This window comes from Canis lupus, chromosome 5, assembly GCF_048164855.1.
Source record: "Canis lupus baileyi chromosome 5, mCanLup2.hap1, whole genome shotgun sequence".
Classification (NCBI taxonomy): Eukaryota; Metazoa; Chordata; class Mammalia; order Carnivora; family Canidae; genus Canis; species Canis lupus.
Window position 1 is genome coordinate 84,737,601 of NC_132842.1, and position 20,711 is coordinate 84,758,311.

At 41.7% G+C, this 20,711-nt stretch overlaps 1 protein-coding gene across 10 annotated transcripts in view; it reads right to left on the reverse strand.

The window, feature by feature from the left end:
* VPS13D (vacuolar protein sorting 13 homolog D) overlaps positions 1-20,711 on the reverse strand; it is a 236,859-nt gene that overhangs the window by 122,668 nt on the left and 93,480 nt on the right. For 8 of the 10 annotated variants that reach the window (XM_072828307.1, XM_072828309.1, XM_072828305.1 and 5 more), the window contains 12 exons: positions 20,233-20,338; positions 19,038-19,190; positions 16,840-16,975; positions 15,665-15,712; positions 13,345-13,495; positions 13,039-13,249; positions 8,893-9,140; positions 7,189-7,380; positions 6,755-6,881; positions 5,077-5,219; positions 1,442-1,572; positions 1,029-1,204 (listed from right to left, as the gene is read on the reverse strand). In XM_072828307.1, the coding sequence (XP_072684408.1) occupies positions 1,029-1,204; positions 1,442-1,572; positions 5,077-5,219; positions 6,755-6,881; positions 7,189-7,380; positions 8,893-9,140; positions 13,039-13,249; positions 13,345-13,495; positions 15,665-15,712; positions 16,840-16,975; positions 19,038-19,190; positions 20,233-20,338 (1,822 nt within the window). The remainder of the gene's footprint in view (positions 1-1,028; positions 1,205-1,441; positions 1,573-5,076; positions 5,220-6,754; positions 6,882-7,188; positions 7,381-8,892; positions 9,141-13,038; positions 13,250-13,344; positions 13,496-15,664; positions 15,713-16,839; positions 16,976-19,037; positions 19,191-20,232; positions 20,339-20,711) is intronic. The other 2 variants (XM_072828308.1, XM_072828306.1) reach the window with 1 other exon arrangement.

Below are 20,711 nucleotides of genomic sequence, written 5' to 3' on the forward strand. Positions count from 1 at the left end.
GAGAGACAGGCAGAGGGAGAAGCAGGCTCCATGCAGGGAGCCTGACAGGGGACTCGATCCCAAGTCTCCAGGATCACACCCCAACCGGGCTGAAGGCAGCGCTAAATCACTGAGCCACCAGGACTGCCTGATAGTTTCTTTTACTAAGAATCTTACATCTACTGTATGACTCCACTCCATCTTAGGGACCTGAGGAGCCAAATTTAGAGATAAAGTAGATAAGTGGCTGCAGGGTTAGAGAAAAGGGGAGATGCACAGTTGTTAATGGGTATAGAGTTTCATTTTGCAAGATGAGAAGAGTTCTGGATGCTGGCTGCCCTATAATATGAACACATTTAACCTAGTGAACTTAAAAATGGTAAAGTGGTAAATTTCATATTACGTGTCTGAGGCCCAGAAAATAATCTGTTGTGTTGTCTTTCTCATGTGGTATGTGTATTTTATCACAATAAAAAAAGAAAACTTTAATCCTTAAAAAAAAAAAAAAAAAAGCACTTGATAAAAGCAGAAAGAAGAAAGTCATCCTGTGATAGTTGAGGCTGAATCTGTTAAATTTTTCTTAATAAGAACCTGAGGGTCACTGGGTTGGACAAAGAAGGCCAGATGATTTACTAAAATAACACCAAGTGAGAAAAGAGGGTACACTGTGGAAGAATATAAAAAAAAAAATCTATAAACAATGTTAGCATCTAAATACAGAGTTTTCAGAGTTGCAGGTGATCATGAGCTCTGCTGCCCTTGGATTTATCACCTCAGCCCACAGCTCCTGCACTGTGGTCAAAACTGTCAACACACCCTCTAATTCATACCATCAAAATGTTCGGTCAAACTTACCTGATCGCTGCAAGTTTTAAGAACTTTGTCCGAGCTAGAAACATATATGTCCATTTCATGAAGGACAGTATTAATATTTACTATAAATAGCTTTGTAGATATTTCTAATTTATATGGTATTTACAGCTCATTGTTTACATTATTGCACCTCAAACACTGCTACTTTTTTGTCTAAATACAGTCTCTGAAATTACCTCATGTTGATATGGAAGGAATTATTCTTATTGACTTCAAAGCCTCCAGACCAAATACAATTGGGAACATCCATCAATCTGACACATAGGAGCTGATCATAGTCATTCCGAGGCCAATGGAACACCACACTGGAACCAGGAAGGGTCGAAATGTAACCTTCAGGATTGGCTGTTCCCTGAAACACACAGGATCACTGGCTTTACTCAACAAATCAAGTCAAGACAGCAAATGTTTCCTGAGTAACCACCTACTCTGAGCCTTGCCCTCTACCACAAGCTGGTTAGGGTAAAAGCCCAAAATGGTCATTCACATCACAAAACTTAACAGTGCTGATGGGGAGATAAACCATGGCGTTAAAACTCTCCATGCTACTAAATAAACACTAGTCATTCTTCAAAAGTAAACTACTTACCTGTCCACGGGCAAATTCTCTCTGTGCAAATGCAAGCTTGTGAGATGATTTATTATCTAACAGGTAACGAGGGGCAAAGATGACCATACAAGTGTCAATATATCGACCTCGGCCTTTCTTGACATCAATACCTGCAAATAATAAGAACCATTTCCATGAATTAATCAGAAGAAAGAAAATTCGTGCCTGTCAAAAGTCAATAGGCTTCACAATTTACTCAGTTTCCCTGAGAAAACAACCATATCACCCAGAGGTGCTGTCAAGCCTTCCAAGGATGGAATGAAAACAACTGCTCTCAAAGTCTTATTCTTTATGCCCACTTCAGCCTGAAGAAGTCTCAGTGGTGGTACCAATATCCTCATAATTCCTAGCCTCCTCACAAAAGGGCACAGCATCACAAGGGCAGGTGTTCAGCCATGAGTACTGGTAGTTTCCATCTACGAAATGGACTACGGAGATAATCTAATCTAAGTAATGTGTATCTGTTTAAATCTGGGACACAAATGTCCTCCTTGAGAACTTGCCCCTTTTACATGATATCACAGAAACTTCAGATTACTTAACTGGATCCTGAATGGCTCTGAACATAGCAGATTCTTCCCTAGGACTTTCTTTTACCCCATTGCCCAAGAACCCAGCTGAAACATAAAGCTAGACATCATAGGATGTATTCATTCACAAGATAAGAGTTTCCAGCACCTATCAGATCCTGGAAAGACAGAATAGCAAACAAAACACATACCAAGGAAAGGAAGTCATAATCAATCAGATGGAAATCGCAAAATATTGGATCTCAAGAAAGAAAGAAGGAAAAAACAGCACTGAATTATCTTTAAAACCCTGATAACAATTTTAAAAATTCCAAACCCAGTGGGATAAATTATTCATTCATTCAGATAATAAATATAGCAACTGTATTCAAGGCACTAGGCTGAGCTCTGGTTATACAGTGATAGAAATACTTATAGATAGAAATAATAAAATGTTTATTGAATCCTTGATGCAGGCTGCGCCTCTCCCAAAGGCTTTACATTTAATTCTCCTAACAACCTTATGAGATAGTATTTTCATAGATGAGGAAACTTTCCTTTTTATAGAGGAGGAAACTAAGGCACCTGGAGAGCCAAGGAACTTGCACGAGGCCACAGAGTCAGTAAGTGGCACAGCTAGGGCTCAACCCCAGGCACACTGCCTCAGCAGCCCTTGCTCACGTCATGACAAGACAAATAAAAGGACTGTATTTAGCAGTCGGCAAGTGTCAAGAGAACCACAAAAAAAGAAGAGATCTTAGGACATGGCAACTAAGTGTCCTGAGTGTCCCAACAGAACCCCAATTATAAATATTCCAGCCTGTTAAGGCCATAATTCACCTGTACTAGCTTGAAAAAGCTGGTGATGCTTTAATCTAAGTCTTCAAAATACGTAAAAGACTGAGCAAATCACACACACACACAACACACACCCCTGAAATTCGTTATCTAAGAAATGCTAAGTAATACCCGAATAGGGAGAAGTACCCTATCATTTTTTTTTCTGCAACACACAGGAAAGCATTGTCAGAAATCGATATCTGTAGGTAGCTGATCTCAACCAATACAAAGTCTGCCTACAAAAGATATATTTAATTTGATACTACAAAAAGAATCTACAGTATCAAGACCCAATTTTAAAAAACAAAACGGGCTTTTTAAGTTTCCTTTTTCATTTATATGGCCGTGGCAATCTCCCAATAAATGAGTATCTGATAAGATAAAAATGTACAAAATCCTTTATTTTGGAGGTACTTACATGTAAGGCTAACTGGCAAGGTCTCCCTGGCTTTTCATCTCGGGATTTTACTTTTAAACTTTCCTGATAGGGAGCTAGTCATCTACCTAATTCTTCAAAAATATTTAAGTGAGAGATTCCACAAATTCCCTTGATAATACATGCCAAGCTCCCATGATCCTTAGGAATTATAAAGTCCTAACTCAGCCTAACCCCCTATCCCTTTCTTTGGTGTAAAAACAAAATCCCTATCACAGTACCATTCCTAAAGACATACACAATAACTTTTAATGAATGCTCCTTGAATGAAAATTTATATGCGTGCTCACAGCATATTTCTGACTAGAAACCTGTTTGCCTCTGCAGTAACTCTGTGGTTCCCGAAAATCAGCAGCTTTGGAAGACACAGGCTCCATTTCTCCCCTCAATTTTTTCCAACTGCAGCTTCTAGCCAACCTGTGGTATCTTTCTTTGGGAACTATATCAAGGACCCGATACCCCAGCAGATAGTCAAACACAGCACGAAGCAGCCTTTGCCTATTCAAGAGGTGGAGCAAACAGATGTAAAGACACAGTACAGAAAATGACCCCCGGCAAACAAACAGTAATAATAAAAGAAAGAAAGAAAATGATCCCTGGCAGGAGGATCAGAGAATTAATTTCCTCTACTAAAAATCTTACATCAACCTTAAAGACAGTGCCCACGTCAAGGGAGAATGTATAAGAATTCATGTTCTAAAAACAGGAAAAGGAAGCTGGACTTGGAAGAGACTCCTGCTAATAAGCCCTCAAATACTTAAACATATCTCGGACCCTCCATGGGATTCAGGGTAAACAGCTACATGATACCACCTCAGTTTTTCCTTCTACAACAGGACTCTTTGTATCTGCACCGTCCAATTACAGTTGCCATTAATCATGAATGGCTATTTAAATTCATTAAACTTCAGTATAAGAAAGGATTCAATTCTTTAGTCACACTGGCTGTATTTGTTAGTAATGTACTCCTGTGTGCTCAGCGGCCACATGTGGCTAGTGCTGCTGGGCTGGACGGTGCAGAATGGGACACTATCATCATCAGAGGGTTCAATGGACAGCACAGGCACGGTTCTAGATGGTTTTCCAACATTCAGCCCTCAACAGTGCTTTGAGAGCTTCAGAAATTATATACTAAAGGAAAGGGGTACTGCTAACATTTTAAACCTGAGACATCTAAATCAAACTTACCTTAACCCTTCAGAGAATCTTTTGAGCATTCCAGATGGCTATGAGGTACACAGGTACAGCATTCTCCCCTCCCCTCACCACCCTCAAGAAGTTAAGCTAGTTTGGGGGCTTCTAGTTACTATAACCAGTAAGTACACTTTATTACATTTTCTGCTTCAAATGTGTACCCCCCAATCATAATCCTACTTCTGACCCAGACTTGTCCTTTGCATCTGGGCAAGTCACTTAACCTCTCTGCTTCAGTTTCAAGGAGAACAATGCTCCTTACCCTCTTAGGGTTTGCAAGTTTTAATGAATGCGTGGGAAATGCTTGGAGGATGAAAAGCATTCTAAGTGTTCCTATTATTCCCATGAAAAACAAGGATTCAAGCCAAACTGATACTTTCCTGACACAGGTGAGTCTGAAATTAAACAGAGCCCCAGACCTCAAAAGGGCAGTGTTTAGGTGGCTCCTTAGATCCCTAGGAGAACAGATCTGCGTTGATATCAATCTAGCATTCAGAGAACAGATACCTGACCCAATGCCAAATGAGAGTATCACCACTTGCAGCCAGGCCAAAATGTATGGCCAGCTTATTCCTCCAAGCCTGAGGTCATCGGCCAATGGTTCTGATTCTCCTGCTGCTCCAAATGTAACCCACCAATGTTATAGATCAGCCCTGGGCGGTTTCCTTGCTGGATGACTTTCAAAGCTCGGACACCACTACCACCATCCAGTGAGAAGCCCTGGCACCAGCCCGGCATGCCTTCAGGATGAATCCCCCTTCCGATTCTCATCGTGCAGCTGTGGGGCAGAAAAGCAGAGATATATGTATTCATCTGTAAGAAAGTCTTACTTATCTGCTCTAATCAGGAAACACGATCACCCAAAACCAGAACTCTGACACTGACTCTTCCTCACTTTCGTGTGATTCCCCAACACAGAAGGGCAATCAGCTAGTGGTCAAGACTCTTACCTTTGAGGCAGCCACAGTTACTCAATGTGTGAAATGTATGGACATCTACACCTGGACACGTTCAGAGAAAACATTAGGATTCTGTGGGCATAAATCATGAGGAAAGGACTACGATACTTTATTCCTCTGAGAAACAAGGATTCGAATCTGATCCTTTACTATCTCAGGTGTTTCAAGGATTCATGAAATAACTTGACTGTATGAGACAAGTGCGCACACGACTCCGTGCACACCAGGAAACTATGTACAGAAGGCACAACCTTCTTTCTCAGGCCTGGTACTCTTACAACGGCGAAGTGCTGTCTGGTTGGCCAATGTCTTGTCATGAATCCTGGATACAGAACTCCTGAATGTGTGTACCGGCTCTACTACTAACAAGCCACATAACCCAGGACGGGTAGTTTGTTCGGAACCTCAGTTTCCTCACTGTAAAATAAAACACTTTCCTGCCCTGCCTAATCCACGGGGATGTGATGGGCGAGGGGAAATGCTTTGTGAACTGTGAGTTCCCTAAATAAGTCAAGCTGCGTCACCAGTGTCAAGTCCTTGATCTAAAACTGTCAGAATTGTCTCAGGAAAGGCGTGACACTGCGTCAGATGGTTGGTTGTCTGTATCTCCTGCCATGTCCAGTAAGTCCCCAGTCAACCTGAGACCACTCCTTCCTAGGAAGGCTGCGGCCCACAAGAACTACGCAGCAGGGGTTGGCACTGGAACGTTATCAGATGCGCTCCCCTTGAGGAAGGCTCCAAATGAGAAGACTCCTATAAAAAGCAGAACACCAAAACCAAGAACAAAAGGGAATTCATGCTTCTACCACATGCACAAAGGCCAGGTCACCTAAATCTCACCACCGTTGCTCCTTCCTGCCTTTAAACACGCGAGTGCTCTGAATCTTGAAGTGGTGCCATTTATTTCAAGGGTAAAAGAGATGGACTCTAAAACCTCACACAAAACGACCTAGGCTGGGTTGGCGCGGCAGACATTTTACCAAAGGGCCAGGCTAAGTCCCCTTGGATGCCAGCTCTGCTGCCCCGCTGACGGCTCTGCGCAGGGGAAAACCGTGCAGTGGAGGAAGGGAACACGTGGGTGCTCCTCATTGGCAGGGTTATGAATAGCACTACTTCAAAACATGTAAAATAAAACTAGCTTTCATTATAAACCCACCAAATGGTTTATTTTCAATATCAAGTGACACAGAAATTAGATCCGAAAAAATCCCATTAGGTCATGGTCCTATTCCCCTGCCAAGTCAGGATTGTTATCTACAGTATATTTCGACTTACACGGATATACTATAGCCTTTGCTAATTTTTTCCCTCGCCTAGGAGCTTATTTCCCCCTTCCATAAATAACTGTACTCACAGGTTTGGCTGCTCTTTGTCAGCGTAGCAGAATAAGAGAGGGCTCAGGCTCCGGGCCAGCTCGTGTTCCTCAAACTGACCTGCAGCATCTGTCTTTGCGTTGTCCTGTCTGAAGATCAGTGGTAACCCTTTAGGAAGGAGGGGGACAGCTTACATCAGTCCCACCCAGTCTATGCAAGACAGATGTAGATGGTAAAGGGAAAAATTGTCAAGGGGGAGAATCGTGAAAATTGAATTTATTTGCTGGGCTCAGTCTGTTGTCTGAAAGGACAGTTCTGACCATGATGAAGCACTTATTATGGAAGCAGGAGAGTTTCAGCAGCTTAGACTGTTGAAGTCATCTATTTGCATTGGCTGCATTCGGTTGGCTGAGCAAATAAATCTGAATTCCCATGACCAACGCCAAAGGCCTACTTGAGCGGCCTCTGTACATACCTGTTTTGTTAATCAACCAATATGGAGCAGAAATGAAGATCTTTAAGGATCCTTCTGCTCGACACACAATCCGGATGGTGAGGTTCAGCTGCCGACGGTTGATGTCATAGAGTCGCATTCTTACCATGTAGTTTTGGGTTCCCGGTGGAATGAGCAATTCTTTACAGAGTGGGAAATTCTCCAGTGATACCCCTAAAGAAGATACAAGCTACTGTCTGCCTGGGTTCTCACTGTAGTTTATCAAAATAGCCCACAGCCAAACAAAATTGGATTCCTTTTGGAAAAATCAGTAACTACATATGTAACTGGCAAAAATCTTATTGGAATGGCCATTTTCCTTTAGCTGGGGCAAGAGTAAGTATGAAGCAAATCAGATGGCCTGGAAGGAACACGGGAGTTTAAACTCCATTATCAAAAGGATGAAAATATCAAAAAGCTATCAATGATCCCCATGAGCTTACTACTCAACAGGCCCTGAGCTGGGCAGGTACCTCAAACCCAGGAAAGGCAAGGACAGGCTAACAGGTAAGGTCTTCTGCAGTCCCACTGCCCAAGACCCAGTCTTGGCAATTCCAATTCCAATTCCCGGTCTGTCCTTGCCAGCTGTGTGCTGGGCGGCAAGCTAACCTCGTGGTATATCCTCTGCCAAATGAGGAGAATACTGGTAGGTGTGTGGCCGCGTGGTTATTAAAAGTGACCATCACATGGAGCGTGACTGGGAAGAGAGGAGTGCTGTGTGTGCGTGCAGTGGTGGTGGGGTGGGGGTGGGGACATGTCCACATTACAGGGCTCCAGGAAAATTTGTTAAAGACATATTTAAATGTCAGAGCAGGGATCTGCTTTCTTAGAACAGACCACTAGCACTGCACTGTTTTTGCTCTTCTACATCAAGCTCAAGGATTTATATATTCACTGAAATGTAAACTCGTCACCGCTGAACACACTGCTTAAGTCCAGTAAGTCTGAGGCTCCTCATCTGTAAAATGGGGCCAACAGCTGTCAGCCTGTGACAGGAGTTGTGTGAAGATTGAATGAGAGGACACAATGAGGTCACTCACGCAGCTGTAGCAACAAAAATACTTCCATCATCATTATTTCAATGTGTCTACAACAGACTTAAAACAACATATGTCCTGCCCAAACTCTAAATTCCTCACTTTGCCTTAAGTGCTGCAAATTTAGGACTGATTCATCCCTGTGGCTGAAAATTACCTGCTAGATAAAACAACCCAAACCTCAATTTCTTCATCAGTAAACAGGATATAAACAACTACTGCTATAACGGTTACATGAGATCACGTGTGAAAACACCTGATTTAACGTCTGGAGTACAGTGTGTGCCGAGTACACGTTTTCTCCCTTCTGGAAAAAAGGAGAGACCTACAATTTTGCTCATTTTACAGCTAGGAATAAAGCATGGTTTCAAAAGATGAAATGACTTCCGATAGTCACACATCAAATGAGCAACGTAAGAAAACAGGCTCTGTTGAGTACTTCCTCTATATATCTTTTGGATTTGTTGTTTTTTCTTTTGATAATTGTCTAAGAAGTTTTTTTTTTTTAACCGTAATAAATCCCTTGAGCAGGGTTACTGACACATCATATGTGCTGTAATTTCTCTAAAATCTTTATCAAATGATCACAAAACATTTAGTGACATTCCCATAGAATTACCACCCAATGATTCTTTGACTAAACCCTCACCCAGTTCAATGTTCTGGGATGTATCAGCTGTGTGGAGGGCCACCTCTTTGCCAGGTTTCAGAGTCCCATTAATTGGCATCCCTTTAACATAAAAGTCAAGTTCACAAGGTAGCAAGTTGCAGATGACCACAGTTGGCAGGAGATATATGGTATGCCCAGGTTGTCTGAAGATCTGTTTTGCACTGTCAGAAAATATGTTTGAGGGCATATAATCCGGGTAATTCTCCTTCTTTATGGCCACACAAAACCTATGAAGACAAAATACTGTAAAAACCATTGGCCTAAATAAAGAACTTGAATTTTTTCTTAGTGGAGTATGAGAAAGCATAATGTAAACATGGTTCAGTAATTCAGTTAAGATATTTGCAATTTTCAATCCAAACACATATACTGAGGTATAATTAAATCACAATAAAATGGATAATTTTAAATGTTCAGTTTGGTGAGTTTTGACAAATATGTATACCTAACTGCTACCCAAAACCAGTTATACAATTTTTCACTCCAGAAAGTACCCTCCCATCCCTTTCCAGTCCATATCCTCTCCCAACAAAGACGCAACCACTGTCTGACACTTACCACACTTATAGATTGGTTGAACCTGTTCTTGAACTGCACGTAAATAGAACAATACAGTATATACCACTCTCTGTGTCTGGTTTTTTTGTGTCACATGGAGTTTCTACAAGATACAGTTGAGCTGAGTAATTTGATCCACATGCCAATGGATGAATATACCGCTTTTTATTTATTCATCATCCTGTTGATGGCTAATTGGGTTGCAGATAGCCAACTGGGTTGTATCTTCATATCAATTTAGTGAGCATGGAAATCCTAACAATATCGAGTCTTCCAATCCATGAACTTGGTTATCTTTCCACTTAGTTATTGGGTTTTCTTTACTATCTCTTGACAAGGTTTTGTCATTTCTGGCATAGAGAACTGTTACATAATTCCTTAGATTGAGTTCTGGGTAATTATGATTTTTGATGCTACTGTAAGTAGCATTATTTTAATTTCCAATTGTTCATGGCTAGAATATAAGAATACAATTGAGGAGCGCCTGGGTGGCTCAGGCAGTTGAGCGTCTGCCTTTGGATCAGGTCATGACCCCAGAGTCCTGGGATGGAACCCTGTGTTGGATTTCCTGCTCAGCTGGGAGTCTGCTTCTCCCTCTCCTCCTAGCTTGTACTCTTTCTGTCACTATCTCGGTCTCTCTCAAATAAATAAAAATCCTAAAAAAAAAAAAAAAAAGAAAGAAAAAGAAAAAAAAAGAATACAATTGATTTCTGTAGGTTGATCTCAAATCCTGAAATCTTGATAAATTTATGAAGCCTCATAATTTTCCTATGTAGTCTATGGTTCTCTATATATATGTGTCATTTGCATATATTGTTTTAGTTCTTTTCAGATCTTTAAGCTTTCTCAATTTCCTGTTTATCCTTATTGCAACAGCTAGGACTACTATGGCAATATCATATGGAGTGGCTGGTTCTCAATCTCAAGGAAAAAAAGTTTAAGGTTTCACCATTAAGTATGACGGTAGCTGTAGGTTTCTGTAGGTTTATAACAGATGTCCTTAAACAAACTGAAAAAATTCTTTTCGGTTCCTCATTTGCCGAGTACAGCTGCCTGTACTGGGTGTTGAATTTTATCAAGTGCTTTTTTGTTTGTTTGTTTGTTTGTTTGTTTGTTTGGCATTTAATGAGATAATCTGATGGGTTTTTTCTTTTAGTCTTTTTGGGTTAATATGGGAAGTTACATTTATCAATTTTCAAATGTTAATATAATTTTACATTCCTAAAATAAACCTCACTTGCTGGATTTCTACTTGGTAATATTTTGTTAAGAATTTTTGTATCTCGGGCAGCCCCGGTGGCTCAGCGGTTTAGCACTGCCTTCAGCCCAGGGCGTGATCCTGAACACCCGGGATCAAGTCCCACGCTGGGCTCCCTGCATGGAGCCTGCTTCTCCCTCTGCCTGTGTCTCTGCCTTTCTCTCTATGTCTCTCATGAATAAATAAAATCTTAAAAAAAAAAAAAAACAGAATTTTTGTATCTCTTGGGGAAATATTGGTTTATAGTTCCCTCTCTCTCTTTATTCAATAATATATATGTCAGTTTTGGTATCAGGTATATGTGGCCTCATAAAATGAATAGGAACTGTTTCCTCCTGCTCTGCTTTCCAAAAGACTTGAACTGGTGCTATTTCTTCTTAAAATGTCTGGTGAACTCACTGGTGGAGCCATGTGGACCTAGAGTCTTTATTCTGGGAAGGCTTTTTATTGAAAAATTGATTTCTTTTTTTTTTAATTTTTTTTTCATTTATTTATGATAGTCACACAGAGAGAGAGAGAGAGGCAGAGACATAGGCAGAGGGAGAAGCAGGCTCCATGCACCGGGAGCCTGACGTGGGATTCGATACCGGGTCTCCAGGATCACGCCCTGGGCCAAAGGCAGGCGCTAAACCGCTGTGCCACCCAGGGATCCCCGAAAAATTAATTTCTTTAAGAGATATTGGGCTATTTGGATTTTCTGTTTCTTCATTGGGTCAGTTTTGATCATCTTTTTTAAGAAATCTGTCATTCCAGAGTGGAATTTGTATAAAATTATTCGTAGAGTCTCCTTTTAATGTCTATAGAATCTATAATAATGTCTCCTCTTTTCATTCCTTCTATCAGTAATCTGTATGTTCTCTTTTCTCCTTGATCAATCTTATTATTTATCAAATTTATTAATCTTTTCAAAAGGCCAACTTGACACTGCTAATTTTTCTCTATTGTTTGTTTTCTATTTCATTGATTTCCACATTTACTTTTATCAGGTTCTTTCTCTATTTGTTTGTTTTAATGTGCTCTTCCTTTTCTACCTTAAGGCAGAAGCTTAGACCAGTGATTTTCCATCTTCCTTATTTTCTTATAAGAGCATTAAAAGCTACACATTTCTCAAAAAAACCACAAAACACAAAACCTATACATTCCTCTATAGAACAGCTTTTGCTGCTTCCCCCACATTTTAATGTCTAGTTGTTATTATTGTTCAGTTCAAAATATTTTTAATTTCCTTTGTGATTTCTTTTTTGACCCTTGGGTTATTTAGAAATCTAATGTTTCATTTCCAAATATTTAGGGATTTTACAGGCATCTTACTGTTACTGATGCCCAGTTTAATCCTATTGTGATGAGATTTATTGTGTATGGTTTCAATTCTTTTAATATTTATTGATCTTTGTGTTATGGCCCAGTAGATGGTCTCTCTTGATAATTATTCCATATATACTTGAAGTGAGTATACGATCTGGAGTTGTTAAAGTGCTTTATAAATGCCAATTATGACATACACTGATGGACAGCACTATTCAAATCTTTGATGTTTGTTTTTATAAATCATTGATAGGAAACTGTTAAACACTCCATTATGGCTGCGTATTTATTCATTTCTCCCTTCAGTCCATTAACCACTGGCCAATCAGGGTAAAGGGCATACTAGAATTCTTTACACTATTCTTGCACCTCTTCTAGAAGTTTAAAGTAAATGAATGCCTGTCTTCACTAAAGAGAAAACTAAAGCTGATAGTCTCTGATCTAAGTAAGTTTAAAGTCTAAGTTTAGAAGGATTGAACAATACCAATCCAGTGTTTTTTCCAACATTGAATCTAGAAATGTACTACCTATATGCTTCAGAAGGGGAAAACAAGAGTCTCAATGATTAGATAATTTTGTTAAGGTCCCCAAGGCAAGTCAGTACTAGGTGCATGAGCCTTCCTCCAAATTCCTTTGAAATCTGTCATTTGAAAAACTTCCACCCCCAAGATTCTGAGTCTCAATTTAGAAATAGGTACTGGCTAATACTTTTTACTTCCCTCTCTGCATGTCCTCTTTTTATGCTGATGCACACATACAAGTTTCTTATCTTGTGAGTAGTGTGCTTGCTGGTTGCTTCTCCCATAAATATCAGATGATAAGCAACAGTCGCATACCCACCAAAGATTAACCCTCGAAGCCTTATAAGCTCTAACATAAGAACTTAAGGAATAAGAACTTTAGGGTTTTAAACGAGCACAACTGAATCACTAAGAGTCCTCAGAGAGAGAATGAATATCTTTTTAAAAAGGAAAATTTACACGCCATTGCAGTGTTGTGCATACCTGAAGAATCGGCTTTTGTCCAAGTCCATAGAGTGGCATTCTCGTTTGCTGCTGCTAACCTCTGCAGCCTTCACTACATTGGTCCAGTGAATAGGAGCCTTACAGAAAAATACACCCAATCCTTTAGGCCGGGCCTGTAGCCGCCAAGAAGTGAGATGTAAAGGTACAGCAAATGAATCCCCGGGCATGATCGCGGGAAGCACCACAGGCTCTGCCACAGAAAAAAGGGTCAGCATCTTTAGGGAATGGTCTTCCACCCAAAAGTCTGACCCTCTCAAGATAAAGGAAGACCATGGCAAAACTCACTGTCTGGAGCTGATGGGCTATCCAGTCTTAGTTCCATTGGTGTCTCAAGCCTGTTCTTCACAATGAGGGCAGATCGGACAGTGATTACTTTCCGAGCACTGCCCTCCATTGTCACAGCAAAGACCACCCGGACAGGTGGGAGTGAAGAGAACTGCAAAAAACACAGGAATAAAAGTGTCATAGCTGTGCTCTTGAAAAAACACACAAAATACAACAATACCAACCAGAGTGCCTAAATCAAAAGCATCTTATTATTACTAGAACCCTTCAGTGAAATTAGTCATTAAGCCCTAAAACCATTCATCTTTAATAGAAGTGAATATGCTATAGATACACACTGTTAAAACAGCCAATTCTAAACATTTCTAGAAAAACAGATACTCTACTCAGATGTGGTATCACAAAATGTGTCACAAAGAAAAATCAGTCTTAGGCCTCTAGACACATTATAAAGTAACTAAGACCCATAATAACCTATTAAATCTTCCAAACTTCCTGCAATTTGATAAGAAACTGTCTGCTGGAAATTACCCTTCATTCACAATGCCCTTGGGTTCCTACACATCAGCCCTTATATGGAAACTGTGAACGAGGCTTGTTTTCAACTCTACTGGAGGGGAATAAAGATCATCCAAAGCAACTAAACGTTTAGAAACACTGGGGTAGGACTTTGCAGAACATAAAATGATTTACCTTCTGTGGTATTTCTCTCCCAGATTAACATTAAAGTGAGAAACACTCCTTGAACGCTAACAATGGGCTGGATACTGCCCAACACACACAGAAAAACAGAAGGAAGTCTTCTGAGGTTAGAACTTGTCTTTGTAAAATCCAGAGAGTGTGTAAGAAAGAGCTGTCTGTACTGGTATGCCTTTCACAGGAACAATAATTACTTTTTCCCCCTAAATGTCATAAAAATTACTCTCTAGACCCATACACCGCTCGTTGACACGCCTGCAGAAAAAACAACATTTGTTTTTCAAAGGACTTTAAAAATCAAACTTCTCTTTCTCTGCAACTTTTTCAGCTTTGTTCAGTAATTGCTCTTTCACAAACAGGACACCGAGGCTCCAAAACTTAACAGAGTGGAGGGAAATAATTTATTTTTGGTCTTGGGCTACAGCCACTACTTTCTGTTTCCACATGTTCATTCAGACATTCAACACACGTTTCATTCTACTAGCAAATGCCAGGGAAGTTTTTTTTTGTTTTTTAAGTATCAAACTCCACATCAGGTACTCCAAAGAGAAGGTTTCTGCAATTATCATTCTTTGAATGTGTTCAGAACATACTGACAATGCTGTTTTTATTGGAGAAACAAATGACACCACATCCAAGCTTTTCCTACTACCAACATTTTTATTAAAACAAACAGTATGTGGAAACCGACCTAATGCACAATAAAACGAAGAGCTCGTTTTGAATCAAGACGTCCATGAAATCCCAGTGAAAAGGCAAACTGTCATTTTCTGGAGGGTGTTTAGAGGGACACAATCCCAGCACAAATATCAAAGCTCCCACTGACCTAGCCTAGTAAATCCCCAAGAGAGCCAAAGCCCAAGAATGATTTTAAATCTTGACACTGCTGTCTCTAAGCTTACTTAAAAATCTCACATTTCAAAACTTACTACCATCAGAAAGAAGAAACTATAAGCAAAATTCTGAAGACAGTTTTTTAATATCATCCTCTGATGAGGTTTCTAAAGCTAAATGGAAATAAAACTTACTATTTTTCATTCTTATTTACTTTTACAATCTTGGGACCAAAATCCGGGAAATGCACATAGCTGCATAGGGTTCATTTATATTTTAACTTAAAAGAAAAAACGGGGGAGCCTGGGTGGCTCAGACAGTTTAGCGTCCAACTCTCAATTTTGGTTCAGGTCTTGATCTCCAGGTTGTGAGATCAAGCCCTGCTTTGGGCTCCGCACTAGGTGTGGAGCCTGCTTAAGATGCTCTCTCCCCCTCTCCCTCTGTCCCTCCCCACTTCACCCCTCCCCCCACATACTCGCATGCTGTCTCTTTCTCAAAAAAAAAAAAAAAAAAGAAAGAAAGAAAGAAAAGAAAAAGGAAATAAGAGAAGGGAAACCTGGACCACAACATTTGCATTTTCTCCTCCTCCCCGTAACAGTCTAATATACCAAGTTAGTGAAAATATTTCTTTGAAAGTTCTTATAAAAGGAAGGTAAATTGTTAATAGGAAAGGACAAAGATCAATTCCAATCACACACAGGTCATAAAGTCCTGTGATCACTAGGACATCAATGTACGGTTCAAGTGCAGTGTATATACTCAGTAGACACAGGAAAATCATACTCACATAAACCTGCGGATGAATAATATTCGTTCTGCTGCTTGGGCTGCCAATCTAAGAAAGAATCCAAAAGTCAGAGTCAGCACAGACCTAAGATTACAGGCATCATTAAATTCAATGACAACGTAATTTGCTTGTAAGAATAGGATTTATAAATAATCTTAGTAAAGTATGGTCTGCCATGAAAAGAAAACATCTTATCTTAGAGGATACGAGAAATGTAATACTGATTTTTCAATCATTCCAAATATACAGAATTTCTCCATGACACAACAATACAACAGAAAGGTATCTATCTCTGGGGAGAATTAGTCCTTTCATGACTAGACATAAATTTAGGCAGGAACGTAATCTGGAAAGAAAGTCTCCTTTTCTACGAAACTTAGGGTCCAAGAGAAGAAGAGGAAGGAACAGCGTTCTCTGAGGATATTTTTCATCAATAAAGGGAACACAAGGAAAGCTACGATGTCTTTGCCAATCTGCACTTTCTGACGCATCACTGGCTCCCCAGTAAGGAATGTAATCCTACAAAGTATGGCTAAGCAGTGGGTGAGAGCGCCCATGACCACTACAGCAGCCAGGATGCCAGCCTCCACCTGCGCGTTCCAGACAGGGAGGCCGCCTGCGTCTCTCCTCAGGTAGGCCCTCAACCCCTAACTGCAGGCTGGGGTAACATTAGGGCAAGGGTGTGTGAAAGGGTGTGTGATCAGAAAATGAGTAACAGTGGACATTGGTCTTTATGCCAGAAAGCAGAATTTGGAGACAAGAGCTAGAAGGATCAAGGAACAGCATTACAAGAAATATAAAGAATATCGTATACAAAGGAAGCATGACAATATGCGGAAGTAGAGCCAACACATGTTTGGCAGATTAGTAAACTGCCAATTGGGCCAACTGAGTATGAAATGGGTCTGCACGGGTGAGGTAGTATGTGTTAACACTAATTTTCTATCTTTTTTTCTACTGAAATTAACCACTGGTGGCTGACCTATGTAGCAACTATGAATCCCTATGCCTGACCCCAAATAATCTTGTGTCTTCTTCCTAGAGCCAGGGGAAATGAGGAACAAGACAATTTCACCAGAGCGAGGTTACAGGCTGAAGTGTCCTAGTCTCTGGCTTTAAGGGCACATGGCTGGGGCAAGATTGTGCCCTAAAACACCAATTTTAGAGCCACACACCGTAGAGGAAGATGAATTCTTATCGGGTGCTGCATAGCGGAAAAATGTCCCCACTTTGTCCACGGACACCGGGCTCACTTGCTCCCAGCCGTTCACTCTCACTTGCAGCTGATGAATCCGGAGGTCGTGGGTGTGTCTATGAGGCAGAACAGGGGAAAGGATGTTAAGCATGATCTTAAAAAGGGAAGGAAAGTAGAAGCAAAGAGTCAAATCTGATTTACTATATAACGATATAAAAATCCCCTTGGCTAAGCCTTTTGGTGGTTACCTAATGCAAGGAAAATCAAGAGAATATTTTAACTGGGTGTTATACTTAAAACAAACGTGCAAGATCTGTAAAGCCCGAGCAAGACTGGCATTTACCCTCCCTTTGTACAAACTCTGCAAATCCTGCGCACATGCCGGGGTCCTTTCCGCACGCCACCCCCACCCCCACCTCTATAAAATAATGACGTCAGCTAAAAGCATTCCAGTGGGCCAGTAAAAGTGTTGTACCAGCAATTTCATCATATAACCACACTCTCGGAAATGCATAAAATGACATTTTCTTCTTGGTTCCCTTGTTGAAAATCCTACATCTCTCAGAACCCCACTCGGTTGTTTGGCTTCAGTCCTATACGCCTACAGACAGGTTATGAGAGACGAAGCCCTCAGAGCTTTAGGGCTGAAGTGCTCGGCTGAAATTGGAGCAGAAGGCAGCGGGCAGAACGGGAGGAACAGGAGGAAATTGCACATTTAATTCTATTTTAGATTTTGCCTAATTCAAGCCAGAAGCCCAAAATGGGGAACTGGATTTAAGGCTGACAGGAAAGGGGGAGGGAAGGAGTGGGGCACCGTGTGCCAAGGAGGGAAAAGCCAGAGAAGGCATTTATTTTGATAAATTCAAGCAGAACAGTGGGACTTAAAATGGGTTACTAGACATGTATGCTAAAACGGAAATGACAAAGAGGTCAAACCCTTCCTGACGCAACGGAGGCAGTGCTGATGAAGAAATACAGCCAGCAGTTCTATAATTAGCTTCTCCAGGAACTTTGTGGAACAGGAACACGCTTACCACTCATCCCTGGAAATTCTGTTGTGGCTCCAGGTACGTGTGCCCAGCACGGTGACTGTATAAACTATTCTTCCTATGTAATCACTGGGAGGCCCACAAGTGCGGGACGCTGGCCACTAGAGAATCATGTGTGCTGGTCCGAGCTGTGCGCAAGGAAGAGCTGTTTCACTTGGGAGCAGCTTTGCACACAAAGACTTAAAGCGTCATGAAAGCATAAGGCCAGACGGCCGAAGCCGAGCTCTGATACTTCAGCTCTGCTTGACAATGGATAGGAGGCTCACATGCAAGTGTCTCACCCTATCGCCATCCACTGGATTGCCCTTCCCCTTAAACATGTCTGCAAAAAAGGCATTTTAGGACCTCTCATAACCAGACAGACCTTCTTTCGTGTTTAGTCCAATCCTTTGCCGGGCTGTTTCAACAGTGACCAACTGGCAGTCTCCCTCGATGAGTCACTGTTATCCTCTTAGAATCAGAATTTCTTAGCATGACTGGCCCTGCTGCCTGAACCCACCTGCTTGCTGAAAGTGCTATGTAGCACACGCACTTCTTAAAACCAAAATCAACATGCTTTGACAACCTTTTAAGAATAGCATGTCATTCCAGTTATGAGGTGAGCAAGTCACGAGGAGAAAAGGTACAGCATGAGGAATACAGTCGGTGGCACTGTAATAGTGCCGCAGGGTGACAGGCAGTAGTCACACTTGCAGCAAACATAGGATAATGTAGAGCTGCCACACCACTATGTTGTATACCTGAAACTAATGTAACATTGTGTGTCAACCATAGTAACGTTCAAATAAAGTAAAAACATAACATAAGAAACCATGTCGCCACTACATCCTGAAAACCAGGCTTGTATACAACTTGAGTGAACTTGAGTGTCGTCATCTGCACATCCCTCAAATTAGGGGCAACACACTGGCCATCATCCCTCATGTCAAATAAAGGGACTGTTAATGAAAGAAGTGTATTCCCAAGATAGCAGAAGGAAACACTGGTTTTCTAAATAGCTTTTCAAAACCAAACATTAAAATCATTAACAAAGGCAAGGGAAAGGGCAAAATACTAGGGACAATCTCTTGTAATAGAGAGATCTACCCAGTATATTTTGGGGGGAGGAAAAGAATGAACCACACCTTACCTGTGTCTTAGCTTTCCTCTTGCTTCGAATTCAAAGGGAATCTCTTCGCCCGTGAGAACTTCCCGCCACTCACTAACATTGTGAGCATCATCAAGAAATGTTCCATTCCCTTCTGGGACGAGCCCTGGACTCCCACTGTGGGACAGCGCAGCCCTGGAACCAAATCACACAACACCAGCTTGGCCGTCTTTCTCTCTCAACTCCCTCTCACCCGGAGCTCCATGCTGGGGGTGCAGAAGCCCCTCCTGGACCTCAATCCCCATCAGAAGCCCAGGGAGCCTGGCTACCAGGATGACCTAAGAGGTAACTGCAGTCATCTCTGGGACAATCACAGCCTCAGTAAAGCTTGAGAAACAGCTGAAAGCTAACACTGCTCCACCACTTACTCCAGCAAGCGAGTGAGTCCAGTACATATCGGGACGTAAATACAGGTAAACACAGTCAGGAGTTTTAAAAAGTAGTTTTTAAGTTACTATCTGGAATGTAACAGACCTAAACTGCTTTAAAAAAAAAAAAACAAACACCTCCTCAGGGGCATTACCATACTTAGTGGAAGCAGGAGAAATGTGGCTTCAAATTGGCCAATTCTGTTATTTACTTCATGCACCTCTCATTCCCTAAACTGGAAAGATCAGCATGTACCCCGAGGGTAGAGCCAAGGTCTAGGCAGGCAGGCAGCTGATAGAGAACATCCTCACTAGGCCCAGGTAAATGCTCTTTTGTTCTCCAAACTCCACCCACTTCCATCTGGCATGAACTGTTTTAGGTTTGAAGATAATTCTTGGTGAGGATAATATGGGAGGTGTTTTCAAAGCTGTCTTGGAAGAAAAGTGCAGGATGTTTGGTTTAACTACCACATACAGCTTCTTTTAAAAGGGGGTAGTGGTGAGAACGGAGGAGAAAAGATGGGATGACTTTTCCTTCCCACTTCCTACTCACATCCTTAATTTGCTTGACTTTTAGCTTAAACATAATGTGACCCCAGGGTCAGGGTCATAATTGGGACATTTCAGACTTGAGATCTACTTCTCTGGCTGCAGATTCCACCTCTGTCATAAATTTCAACAAGACGGCAAGTTATTAATTCAACTATAATCCTAAGAGCTTCTTGAAGGGGCCCACCTTGTGCTGGGCTGGCACTCAGGAGCCTTTGGTGGCAGAGACGGCTCAGGGTGACCTATTCGGCGTGCCTTACCTGGTGGGTGTGGTGGTCAGGGTGGCAAACCACAAAGTGCAGCCCGTGTGGTTCCTCAGAGCAAAAGGGACGAATGGTTGCCGGCGCTTGGGGGTCTTCACCTCTGCTACAGGCAAACAGAGGAAGGCTGTTAGCACAGGCCTCTCCGTGCGTGGCAGAGACCCTCCCCAGACCCACGCGCAGTGCCCCGACTGCCTCTCCTGCAGAGGGGCGGATGGTGGCGGCCACAGACACGGCGCCGCCACAGGTGTCAGTGGGACATATGGGATCTCCAAGTTGTCTGCTGTCTGCTACATGGTGGCGGTCCCTGCACCAGCTAGCTGTGATGTGGGACTACTCCCAGCCCCCAATCCTCCCATGATTCTAGTGAACCTTACCTCAGGAGAGCTAACCTCAACCAGGCCCTAACTGGCTGCTATCAGCAGAGGGAGATGGACCCCCACAAGCCCCGAGGAATATATTCTCAGCGAGTGACCCCA